Source organism: Cryptomeria japonica, chromosome 11, assembly GCF_030272615.1.
Source record: "Cryptomeria japonica chromosome 11, Sugi_1.0, whole genome shotgun sequence".
Lineage (NCBI taxonomy): Eukaryota > Viridiplantae > Streptophyta > Pinopsida > Cupressales > Cupressaceae > Cryptomeria > Cryptomeria japonica.
In genome coordinates this window covers 504,118,902-504,131,602 of record NC_081415.1, presented here as the reverse complement: position 1 = coordinate 504,131,602, position 12,701 = coordinate 504,118,902, and the positions used below count along the sequence as shown (strand labels likewise).

At 37.0% G+C, this 12,701-nt stretch overlaps 1 protein-coding gene across 1 annotated transcript; it reads left to right on the top strand.

Annotated features, from left to right (window-relative positions):
• The first annotated feature begins 9,538 nt into the window (after positions 1–9,538).
• Positions 9,539–12,380, top strand: LOC131068348 (LOB domain-containing protein 19). Its single transcript, XM_058003534.2, has 2 exons — positions 9,539–10,430; positions 11,751–12,380. Exons 1-2 carry the CDS (start codon positions 10,146–10,148, stop codon positions 12,195–12,197), a joined length of 732 nt encoding a protein of 243 aa, XP_057859517.1. The 5' UTR covers positions 9,539–10,145; the 3' UTR covers positions 12,198–12,380.
• The last annotated feature ends 321 nt before the right edge of the window (positions 12,381–12,701 follow it).

Below are 12,701 nucleotides of genomic sequence, written 5' to 3'. Positions count from 1 at the left end.
AGCACTCATCCAATGAAGTCTCACAACTCTCCAATCAAGGGTTGTATGCAGTGGTTCTTAGTGCAACTATTCAGTTAGGGTCTTGGTGCAGTATGCTATGTCATGCTCCTGCGTGCGCACGCGATCAAAAATTGGAATACATAGTTTATATATATGTTATGTCAACATATAGTTTATTTTATTTTCTACAAAATATAATTGTTAAAAAGGCTTATGATATGTGATGTTTAATCATGATGGATGTTTAAGAATCAGTGATTGAAATACTTACCCTTATGTATAACGAGTTTTCTTCTATCCTATGATTCATTGATTGTTGGTTTAAAACACTCATTACATCTAACATGGATATGAATTATGATGTGGGTGTGGAAAGGGATTGTTGAATATGAAGGAATGGTTTAGTAAAGTACTCCTTAATCCAAATGAGTCATTTTCTTGTCATGGAATGTGTTAAGAGACTTTAAAAATATATTCAATCTAGTTAATATTGACACATCTAAAGCATGCCAAAGGCACTTCGGAGAAATCCTATGACATAAACAAGATTGTTTAGCTGATGTCAATTCTTAATCCATGAGGTAGGAAAACATAGATGCATTGGTATAAAAGGTTCCATTCAACTTGAGAAGAATGGTTTATTTGATCATTATTGTTGAAGTTCATTAATCAAAGACTTGAAGGATAAAACAGTTAAATATGCATCAATTACAGAGTTTTCTTAATACATGAGCATGAGTGCTATATGTGGGGACAAATATGGCTCCCATGAGGGTCGAGCCCATCATGTAGTAACAAAAAGAAATGAAATCTATGAATTCCACTAGAAAGTTACTATAAAGTTACTGAATTGATGGAGTGTTTCCATCAATTCTATACACGAAGTTCTATAAAGTTACTAAATTGATGGAGTTGTTACAGTTACTCCATCAATTCTTATAAAGTTCTATACAATACCCAGATTCCTATTAACCCATTACAAAATACGCAACTAACAAATAAAATATGCAATTTGTAGTTGGCCTTAGACCTAGAAAAGTTGCTTCCATACAAAGGGTTATTTTGAGGGCTGGAAGGGTTTACAGTCACGGAGAATATCCCCATGTGTTAAAGGCCCTTGATATTGATGAATATGCTAGAAGTGTGGAACAACGGACATCCAATAAAAAGCGGGAAACTCTTGCTGACATAAAGATTGAATTGGTACATGGATTTAAGGATTGGTGAACACCATATAAAGAGCCATCCCAGGATGAGGAATTTTATCTGCTAACTGGAGAAAATCAAGAGACCCTTTCAATGGGGAAAATTGTACAAGAAACTGCCCGTAGAGTCCTAAATAATTGTAGAAAAGTTGCTTCCATACAAAGGGCTATTTTGAGGGCTGGAAGGGTTTACAGTCGCAGAGAATTGTTGACCCCTCTAGAAGCTATGAAGCGACTTATCTTTATAAATGCTGCTGGTTTTTTAAGGGTTAGAGGAACCGAGCAAGCAACTTCTGGGAACCATCTTATGGATCCATTGGATGATACTAGAATTCATCCAAAGTCATATGAACTAGCCAAGAAAATGACTGAGGATGTATACTGTGAAGATGCAGGACATGATATAGATGTAATGGATGAGGAAACACAAGAAATGGCAGTTGAACATGTCAAAAAATATCCCAATGTATTAAAGGCCCTTGATATTGATGAATATGCTAGAAGTGTGGAACAACGGACATCTAATAAAAAGCTAGAAATTATTGCTGACATAAAGATTGAATTGGTACATGGATTTAAGGATTGACGAACACCATATAAAGAGCCATCCTAGGATGAGGAATTTTATCTACTAACTGGAGAAAATGAAGAGACCCTTTCAGTGGGTAAAATTGTACAAGCAACTGACCGTAGAATCTTAAATAATCATAGAAAAGTTGCTTCCATACAAAGGGCTATTTTGAGGGCTGGAAGGGTTTACAATCACAGAGAATTGTTGACCCTCTAGAAGCTATGAAGTGACTTGTCTTTATAACTAGCAGCCACAGAATTGAGATGTTAAGGAGGTTGAAGATCCATAATTTGCCAAAGTGGATACCATTAAACAAAGTGAACAAGTTGCTAACGCCCTACTATTCGGCAAGGGAATTCAAGCTAATAATTTGGTCACAATTTGATTACTAGTTGATAACGCCCTACTATTCGACAAGGGAATTCGAGCTAATAATTTGGTCACAATTTTCTTAATGGAATAACTCGGGATTCATGTAGCGGGGAACTGAGGCCTTAATAGGGGAAACTCCAAATCACCTGACTTTTTTGTCCCTACACACGGAGGGGACGGTTGGGGAAGAAGCTACAGAGGCTACCCACCTATATGCCCTGGCTCCCCACTTCTCTGCCCTCTTCCCGGGCTCCCCCCCTTCTTACTGTTCTTGTTATAGGAATACAGATGATCTGGATAGTTCGCCATCTGGGCAAGGGATATGCCCATCTGTTCTTTCTATAGGAATATAGACATAATACAATCTCATGCAATTTGTTCTTGCTATAGGAATACAGAAAGAATACAATCTCATGCCCCTACTATTATAAAGGGGGGCATTAGGAACCTCTTTTTATGGAAGTTTTTCGGACAAATGCAAAAACCAAAAGTAAACTTAAAAGATTTAGCCAACCCGAAAAGCAAACGCCATAGAATTATAGGGTCATTTCATTCAAATTAAATTCCAATTCATTCAAACTGAAAGCAAAGACCCTACTATTCTATGGGGTCATTTACAAGGAATTAAAGCTTCTTGCAGCTGGAAATAAAGTGAACAAGAGAATGCAAGGAAAGCAAAGGAACTTGCAAAAAAATCTTGATGACAAGAATGAAAGGACCAACCTCTTGTACAATTGATGTCAAGCATCTATCTGCAGCAATTGTGTCTACTTCCTCCCAATTTTCACACCCTGAGCCCGTGTATAATGATGGCGCGTAATTACTTTTTTTTTTTAAATACCTCATGTTCGTCGAAATTTCGACGTCAAAAATGAAATCTGAACTATCAGCAAAAGACAACCTGATGGTAAAACACAAGTAGAAGCATGTGATCGGGATATAATACACCAATGAAGTCCATCAGCAAAATGCACACTAGCGGCAATGGAGAAATCTTGTATTGTCGATAGCCAATGATGTTATCTGTAAGACTTGTCCCGCTGTACACTGGCAAAAGTAAAATGCATCAGCAAAGGTTATGGCGATAAAGGGTCAAAGCTTATGTTGAGGAGAAATAATGTATCAGGAGGAGCTACATCGAGGGAAAAGACATCAGGGAAATTATGCCCATCACCTTAACACATTTTAAGCTATCCCGATGCCCGATGAGACTAGCGAGATAACTTGCGTCGATCAGCAGGAAGAGAGGTCATCAGCTTATGTTAACCAGGTGAGTAAGAAGAAATCAAGAGGCTATGAAAATCATCGGACCAACATATGCCGATCAACAGGTAAAATCCATGTTCGTCGGGATGCTGACGTGAAATTTCAATACATTTGAATTCCGACGAACATGGGTATACTTTAAAAAAAAATCTGATAAAGCAAAAGAAATCCCATAGCCGATCGAAAATGTTCGTCGGTTTTTCGTCCGAATAAAGACGTGAAATTTTAACACGTCGGAATTCCGACAAACACGGTAATTTTTGAAAAAAAAAACAAATTAATCCGACAAAACAAAAGAAATCCCATAGCTCTTTGGAAATTATCATCAGAAACCCGCTCCAAATGTACTAGTGACACATAGAGGAACCTTGGAAAGCCCACTTGCAGCAATTATCCCAAGTAAGACATCGATTTTGGACCACCAGCCACACGAAAAAATTGCATTTAGGCCACAAAAGTTTACTCCACACGTGTTTCCACCAAGGTACTTCAACCCCTCCAAACAACTGTTGAATAAGCTTCAAGTAGCTAGCTACAACAGAATACTTACTAGAGGAATCTCTTCCCTAGGCCAGAGCATGCTGCCCCACCAGGGAGTTACACTCAAGAGAGACAAGAATTTGAGATAACTCCCTATGAGCCTTCTTTGATCCACGCAACGGTCATTCATGGGGATCCTTCCATACATAACCATCCACCAGCCCTAAATTCAAAACAGACTTATAATGCTCCACCTTATCCCATCCCACTGCAATAAAACTATCGTAGAGAAGTTGGAGGTGCAGATCATACATAGAAAGGATGGGAGGATTACCATCCCAAGAATCTAGCCAAAAGAGAGCTTCAGAGCCCTTAATGCATATCCAAAATAGACCACTCTTAACCAGTTGAGCCCTAGTTTTTAGAGTGTGCCAAATCAGAGACCCCCTTCCTTCCAAACGATGGCAAGGAACATCCAAAAATTTAACTCCTTTAAGATACTTATGTGTGAGAGTGCAAGCCCAAATTTGATTCTAATTCGTACCTATTTTTATTTTTGACCATTTTTATTCTTTTTTTGTATATATGGCTTTAGGGTCTTTAAATTTTTTGGTCGGTGTTGTTTTGATTTTAGGGATTTGTGTTGGGCCATTCCTACTTTATGTAATTCCTTTATGCTAATATGAAGATCTTGATACCCTAATGATCACATTTATTGACCCAAAAAAACTTGAATTCTCCTCTAAAATGGCACCTTTAAAAAAAATTAAATGAGATTGTATATTAATAAAGAATAAATATAGTTTGTCATTTTTTTAAACCCGTTTAAGTACATACTTAAAATGATTGTAGAAAGCGATTACTAAACACATCTACTACAAATAATTCAAAATATTATTCTCTTCAATGGACAATCCATCTAAATATAATGTAATTTATTTTGAATGAGTGATTTGGAACCAATTACTCAACTTTCTCAAATGAATTCCTTGATAATCTAATACATGAGCATGTTCCTAAGATGAAACCTCTTTAGTTGAGAGCCAAATATGGAGGGGCAACTATTTTGCTAAAAAAATATGAGGCACGATTTCAACCTTGTCCCTTATTTTTTGTACCTTTAGAGGATTTCAACCTTGTCCCTTATTTTTTGTACCTTTAGAGGATTTCAACATACCATCATCTTTTTCAACTGTGTTAAATTAATTGAACTATAACTCTTCGACAAATGGATCAAGCTTCAATATAATGTCCATGTTAAAAATTTAGAGGTAAGTATTGAATACCTAAAAAATATAAAATAAGTTGTTAAATCTTCTAAAGAGAAATTGTTAAAGGATTTCATTCATTTGAATTTTCTTTTAATTCCAATTTATTTTTATTTTAAATTAGTAGAATGGTAGATGATCAAGAGGGTAGTATTTCAATTTCTTAATTGCTAAATTAATAAAAGGATTACATTAAAAACTAACATTTTGATATCTAGAAAAAACTTAAATAACAAATATACACATGCTACCTTTTTTTGAAAAATTTAAAACAATTTATCAAAATATCATGATTAATAACCTAGTTTGCTCCCTTCCACTAAGATCATTCTCAATTACATGTTCACATCTCTTTAAATAAGCTTCAAATTTGACTGTGTGAACTTTTTTCATCATCAATGTTTTAGATCACATTCCATATTCCATCATTAACATAATCTTTCATTATTTTTTTCTTACCATTTCATAACGATGATAGATCATAATCAAATTCAAAAATATTACTAAAGTTATATTATGAATTATAAAAATTTGTTATCTTTAATCTTTTTAAAATATCATATTACAATGTCTACATTGACATGTTGTGATGATTAAGTTGTGATGTTGTTCTTGTCATCAAAATTCAAACCCTAATAAAAAAGCGTTTACCTCTCTTTAAAAAATTGAAAAACATACATATTACAGTCATTGGATCCAAAGAATAAAGAAACCAGTTTTGCAATTATTTATTAGTAATTCAGTAGAAGTGATTTCCCATCAGTCCATCAAATCAGAGATAAAGGAGCCTGTCTCTGGTTGCATGTTCTATATTATCAAAGGAGACACACTGATATTATATTCAATCCTACTTCTCGAAACCTTAAAAACAGGAAAATAAAATATTGTAGCACGAGCTATCCTTTCCTATTCTTATCTAAACATTCCGTCCACCCTAATTTTATAACGCAGATACGTTGAAAAACTTAGCTTGAAGCTGTTAATTTTCTTTCATTTTTCAATCAACACAGTGAAAAACTTGGATGAGAAATTTGGATTTTGTGAGAAAAGTTATGGTCACCATCTCAGAAAACAAATATTTTAGCAATCAGGAGACAAATATAAATTTATGTTTTAAATTTTAAGTAAAGCTTGCGGACAAGAATGACTAAGTTTAATATAAATAATGGTCACTGTCCTAGAAAATCACAGAGATGAGGTGGACCAAATTGATGGAGATGAGTACAGCAAATTAATGCCATAAAACTATAACAAGCCCAGCTGTAATGATGTAAATCCATGAGATTATAACAAGCCTGGTTCGTTTAAAATATATATTTTTTAATGAAGAAGAACGGGCAGGTTAGTCCAGCGACTTGGAGGTAGTTTTTTTTATGGATCGATATTTTTTTATTTATTTTTTTGGTAATGGAGAAGAATGGGCAGGTTAGTCTAGTGATTTGGAGTTCAGTTTTTTGACAAAGCTTGAATTTTTTTGGTTATGGAGAAGAATAGGTAGGTTAGTCCAGTCACGACTCTGAATTCAGCTTTGTTTGATGATGGGAGATTTTATTTTGTGGTAATGGAAAAAAATAGGTAGGTCTTAGCTCTTTGATGAGGCGAGATGTTTTTTTTGTGGTAATGGAGAGAAATGGATAGGTTAGTCCTTGTGACTCTTTGATGAGAAGAAGACAACTTTAATGTCCACGTGGCTACATAGCCTATGGAATAGCCCTCTCAATCAAACCAACTTCTACAAATCGATCATTTTCTTATGCAAGTTGATGATTAGCATCCCTAACTTCTCAATGTTCTCCCCACTGAATAAATTATACCATGAGCTAGTTGTTAAAAAATTAACATACTTGTCCCTACTGTCCTTGAAGGCATCACACTCTAAAATAAAATGCTTTTCTATTTCCACTTTTCTAGAAGTGCAAAAACTATACACTTTCTTCACAAGCTTCTTTTGGCCTTTTTCAATGTCTCGTTTCACAATGGAATTGATTGAGAGTTAATTCTAAGCTAAGCAATAAGAATTTTAGCTCTTTTTGAGATATTGGTCCCTACGTATAATTTTTGAAGTTGATCACATGTGGGATTGAACTCAGTGATATAACATTTGTTCTTTCTCCTTGGTCCTATATCCCAAATATGTGTGTAAAATTTATCCATAACGAAAGACTTTATTTATTTGCTATTTGTGGGACACATATTCAAGTAGATGTTCCATTTACTCATCCATTTGATGTCTTGTTACATCCAAGTCTTCTTTCTTTTGCACAAAATGTCATTGAAAACAATGTTATGTCATCTATCTTCTATCATTTGCTCAGTTTTTTTTAAATAACTCGTGAGATGCACCATAGAAATTGTTTCAATAGGAACAGATCGAATTTCACTTAAAATAATATCGTAAGGAACCGCACTTTTTATTTTGAACTTGCTTGTGATCAAATGTTTTTAAATTTTCTCAATTTGCTCCCATTATGAGACTGGGGTACAATTCTAATGGAGCTCCCTACTCTTTTCTAGGCCATCAAAATTGTAAAGGTAGGGGTGTGTGGGGGAGATAGAAGTTGTGTATTGAATCTGGCGATTGAAACGAAACTTCTCTCTCGGGTTCTATCGACCCGGCTGCATCTATATTCTATATATCACATGCCCCCCGAAGGGAAAAATGGCTATTGTTTATTCTAGCAGTACTACTGACCCATAATGCACACCCATAAAAAATAGCTGGCACAGTTAAAAGCCCAGAAAAAGTTTGGATAGTTTTCCGATCCCATAATTCTCCCTTTCTACATCATAAAATGCTTTCCAACCTCCTAAAGTTCTTTTCTTTCTAACAGTCCTTCTATAATCTCGAAGTGGTCAACTGAATCCACTCAACAGACAACCAGATAACTCAAGATGAAGAGAATCGATTAGAATGCTTACATAAGATGATTCCAAAACTCTTAACAAACCCTACCACCCTTAAGACAGTTGTTAATCGATTTTGACTAAATTGCAGGGAGAAATAAAACAAAACTCTGATAACGTTAAAATACTCGAAGTCAAATGCTTAAATGGTACGTCATTTTTGATGCGCCCAAGGCAAAAAGGGCCAAAAGGAATAGGCAGTGGGGACAAGTTGTAGGCAGTACGCAGCACCTATTCACTCGTTTTCAACTCCCCGTAGAGAGGTGTCATTGCAGGGAAAGAAAGATTTGACGAATTAAGCAACTCTGTCAGATGGGCCCAGGCCCGCTCACTCCAAATTTACATGGAAGTTGTGAAGTAATTACAAAGAGTGGAGTTTAGCATGTAAGTTGCATTACGTGTCTGTTGAAATGCAAGTGGGGATGTAGCATGTGATAGGGACACGCGTATGAAATGAACAGAGAGACAGATGAGAAATGAGCAATCTTGTTGGTTTTATTTGCAGTTTGAGTGTGGATGTACTGGACCTGAGTGGCGCAACTTGTCAATGCAGAAGAAGATGCATAGGAAGCGTGAGCCAAAAAAGATAGAAGAAAAATGGGGTGATCGTGAATGGCGATGATGATTGATTAGTTTAGATGAGGATGAATGGATGGATACATTAACAGAGAATAGCGCCGTCATTTGTCGGAAGTAGCGCATGCTGAATCGCCGTTAACGGGCAAAAGGACATGGTGGTAACTGGTATGGTAGAAAGGAAGGAGAGCAGATAAAAACGTGTATCGATTTGTGGAGAGAAGGTAGGGCCCAGCAGAGCATTAAATGCCGTGTAGGTTTGCGGTGCGGCCAGCTGTTGAGCGGGCGGCCACATGGGAGCGTAAGGTGTGTGGGAAGTGGAAGATGCGCACCGGATAAGCATGAGTTAGGTCAAAGGCAGATTGTCGGGGCCGCTGTTTCCTCGTTTCACACCAGACACGAATCCGAGCGGCGCGCCTCGCGCCGTTCGCTGGCAAAACAAAACAAAAAAATTTCTCATTTTCTCCTTTCCTTCCATTTCAACCCTCCTGACTCTGACAAACAGAATAATTTTCTGCAATCTCAGAGCCCTAATTGTAATTCCTCTAAATATAAATAAATAAAGAAAGCCCAGTGCCCACACTCTCCACACGGAGAATCGGCGTGTGGGACCCACGTGGCGGATGACGTCACCCTTACTCGTCCGTTACGTCTTGCTGGGAATGTGAGCCCGCCCCTCACAAGACGAGCGTGAGACTCGTCGTTTTCCGAGCCACGTGGCGGGATATGACTGGTGCAAAACCCACTTGGTTGGACCTCGCTGGTGCCCCTGGGCCCTGCACGTGCAGAAAGGAGCACGTGTCATGACACGTGCCATGGGGGAGGCCTGAGAAAAAAGAGGCGCCTAACGGAGGGTAAGTAAGTAATGTTATTCCCTTACGCATGATTATTCATTCATTCATTCCTTTGCTTCAAAGAAACAAATGTTAACAGTAGTAGACCTAGTTGTTGTCTTAATTCTTTTTCTGTTTTTTTTTCCCACATACCACATTCATTAGAATACCGCTATAATACCCATCTTTTCCAGCTTGTTCCCCTCAGACCGCGTTGTTTTGATTTTACTCGGCTTCTTTCTTTCTTTCTCTCTTTAAAAAACCCAACCCAACCCTCGCATTGAATGGATCTGGAATTGAGATTGCAGTGTAACATCCAGCAGAGACATCGGACCCACGAAATAGGGGTGAAATAGTACGAGTCAAGAACAATCTGATGTGGAATAAGTAAGAAGAACAAGAACAAGAAGTCTTTCTCAGTAGTCTGAGTCATTTGAAGAATCAATCAATCCCACCCAGTCAGTCAGTCAGTCAAGTCATGATATAGATAAATGCTTTATCAGGGTCCCCTTCCCCATCACTTCACACAATCTGTCTGATTGATTGCAGAAAAGGGCCATGAGCCCAATTGCTGGAAAGTTTCTTCAATAGTTTTTTAACTCATTCAAATATAAATATACAAATATATATTATTGTTGTTGACAAGGTTGTAAGGTACCTAGGAGTTTTGATGAGCATGAGTAGCGGAGGTGCACCGTGTGGAGCGTGCAAGTTTCTGAGAAGGAAATGTGTTAGTGGATGTATTTTTGCCCCATATTTTGATTCGGATCAAGGGGCAGCCCATTTTGCGGCGGTGCATAAGATCTTTGGAGCCAGCAATGTGTCAAAGTTGTTGCAGCACATCCCCCTGCCTAAGCGTGGAGAGGCCGTTGTCACCATCTGCTATGAAGCTCAGGCCCGCCTCAAAGATCCTGTCTATGGCTGCGTTGCCCACATCTTTGCTCTTCAGCAGCAGGTTGGGTTTTTTTTTCTCTTCCCCCTAAACACTTTGAAAGAATGAAACTTCTCTATCTATCATCTGCTTGCCCTTTGCTTAAATTTTGATCTATCTATCATCTGCTTGCCCTTTGCTTAAATTTTGATCAAGATCCAGTTATAATCTTCATATCAATTGAAGAGATGAAGTTTACGCAGTTTATGTTAATGAGTGTTAAAAGTTTTTGGGATTTGATTGTGTATATTTTTTTGTGTATCATTCAGTATCTGGTTATAATCTTTATGTCAATTAAAGACATTAAGTTTCGGTAATCCATGTTAATGAGTATTGAAAGCTTATGGATTTGAGTGAGTGTAAATATGGACACAAAAAATACGCACAGTCAAATCCAGAAATTTTCAATACTCGTTAACATGAATTGCAGAAACTTTGTGTATCCTAATTCAATATCATGATAATAGATCATAGAACATGATCCAAAAAATATATACACAATCAAATTCAGAAGCTTTCTCTTTCTCCATTTTCTAGGCTTTACGGCAGAAATATATATATTTTCGAGGCTTTACGGCAGAAATATATATATCTATCATCAGTCAAATCGCTATCACACTGCATATTCCTGTTTAAGTGTGTGTTCTTATTGTTAGGTTCTACTGCAAAAATATATATATCTATCATCAGTCAAATCGCTATCACACTGCATATTCTTGTTTAAGTGACTGTTCTTTATTTTTATGTCTTAAGACAGATGCTCCAGGTTTTCTTTGCTTGGGTTCGCTCAAGACTTTCATTTACAAGGCTGTGACTGTTAACTATTATTCAAATTTCATCCATCACCAAGCGTCATTCAAAATATCCATGTTAAAATTATATATATTAATCAACAGTCAAATTGATATCACACTGCATATTCTTGTTTAAGTGACTGTTCTTCAATATTGAGTCTTGAAATAGATTCACCAGGTTTTATTTGCTTGTGTTCGCTCAAGACTTTTATTTACAAGGCTGTGACATCCATTACCAAGTGTCATTCAAAATATCCATGTTAAAAATAATAAACACAGTTATCAAAAAAATCTACTGCAAGTTTCATCATTGTCTGCGATTCCTTTTCACCTCTATCCATGTTCGCTATGATTTCATTGTATCACGGTAACAAACACCTGGTATTGACTAAGCTTTTTCTGAATTCAAGGCCAAATTTTAGGCTAACTTTTCATTTCAAATCAGTTTATATTGTCCTTAATTCTACAACTAGGCCCCGGACCGTACCGAGATCTATTTTGAGCACTGCATAGATTTACTAGGGTTTATAAAATTTGGATGTACTTGCAGGTTGTGAATTTGCAGGCAGAATTAGCCTTCGTACAGTCCCAGTTAGCAAATCGAATGGCTTCTCACACTCACACTCATGCAAATGAACTCACAACACCTCCATTCATCGCATCTTCTTCATCCTCATATGACCACCGTTCAAATCAATTTGATGCAGCTCAGCTTTCTATTTCCTGTCACGCTGTAAATTCAGGTGCAGGTGCATCCAGTAGCCTTCCATACAGCGAACGACTGAAAGAAGAAAGCAGTGTTTCAGCTTTTCCGGCCATGCCCACCTACAATAACATCTCAGCCTCGCAACTAGTTGAGCCGGGAAATTTCATGATACCTGAAATCTTTCAAAGGAACCGGGAAAATGAAGATTCAGATGATGGAGGTGAGCTTCAGGCTTTAGCCCACGAGCTTCTTCGCAGAAATGCTTCAAAACCATTATCAAGGTCCTCTTAATGGCGGCCAGCTTTTCATATACACAAATAAGCTTAGCAGTATCAGATCACACTGAGTTCTGAGCTAGGTATATAGTTCAATAGACATGATGTATACACATACAATGTTAGCCCTACAGTACGGGAGTCACAGAAAATTTCTCAATTTCTAAGAGCTGGAAATTAAAGAGCCTTATTTTATTTACTCTCAACTGTAAAAAAATTTCAAAGTTCATACCCATTCCTTCACCATTGTGGCTTTCAATTTTTCCTTTTTTTATGTACATATATATGATGGCCCATATCATATCTTACCTTGGTTTATAGCACTCAGTACTAACTCATGGCCATAGCAGCAGTGTATGTCTTCAACAATGGTGAAGAATGAGGGAGCCCAAATTCCAAACAAGAGATAAGAAAAAAAGAAATTGCAGTCAGATATCTAAGTTAATTGTCTGTCTGTATAGGTACGCCATCACAGACTCTTTGTATGTTGAAGAAAAATACAGTTGTGTAATAAGATTTT

Coding starts and splice junctions, on each gene's coding strand:
- LOC131068348 (XM_058003534.2), top strand. CDS start 10,146: ATGAGCATGAGTAGCGGAGGTGCACCGTGTGGAGCGTGCAAGTTTCTG. Junction 10,431..11,750: donor TCTTTGCTCTTCAGCAGCAG/GTTGGGTTTTTT, acceptor ATGTACTTGCAG/GTTGTGAATTTGCAGGCAGA.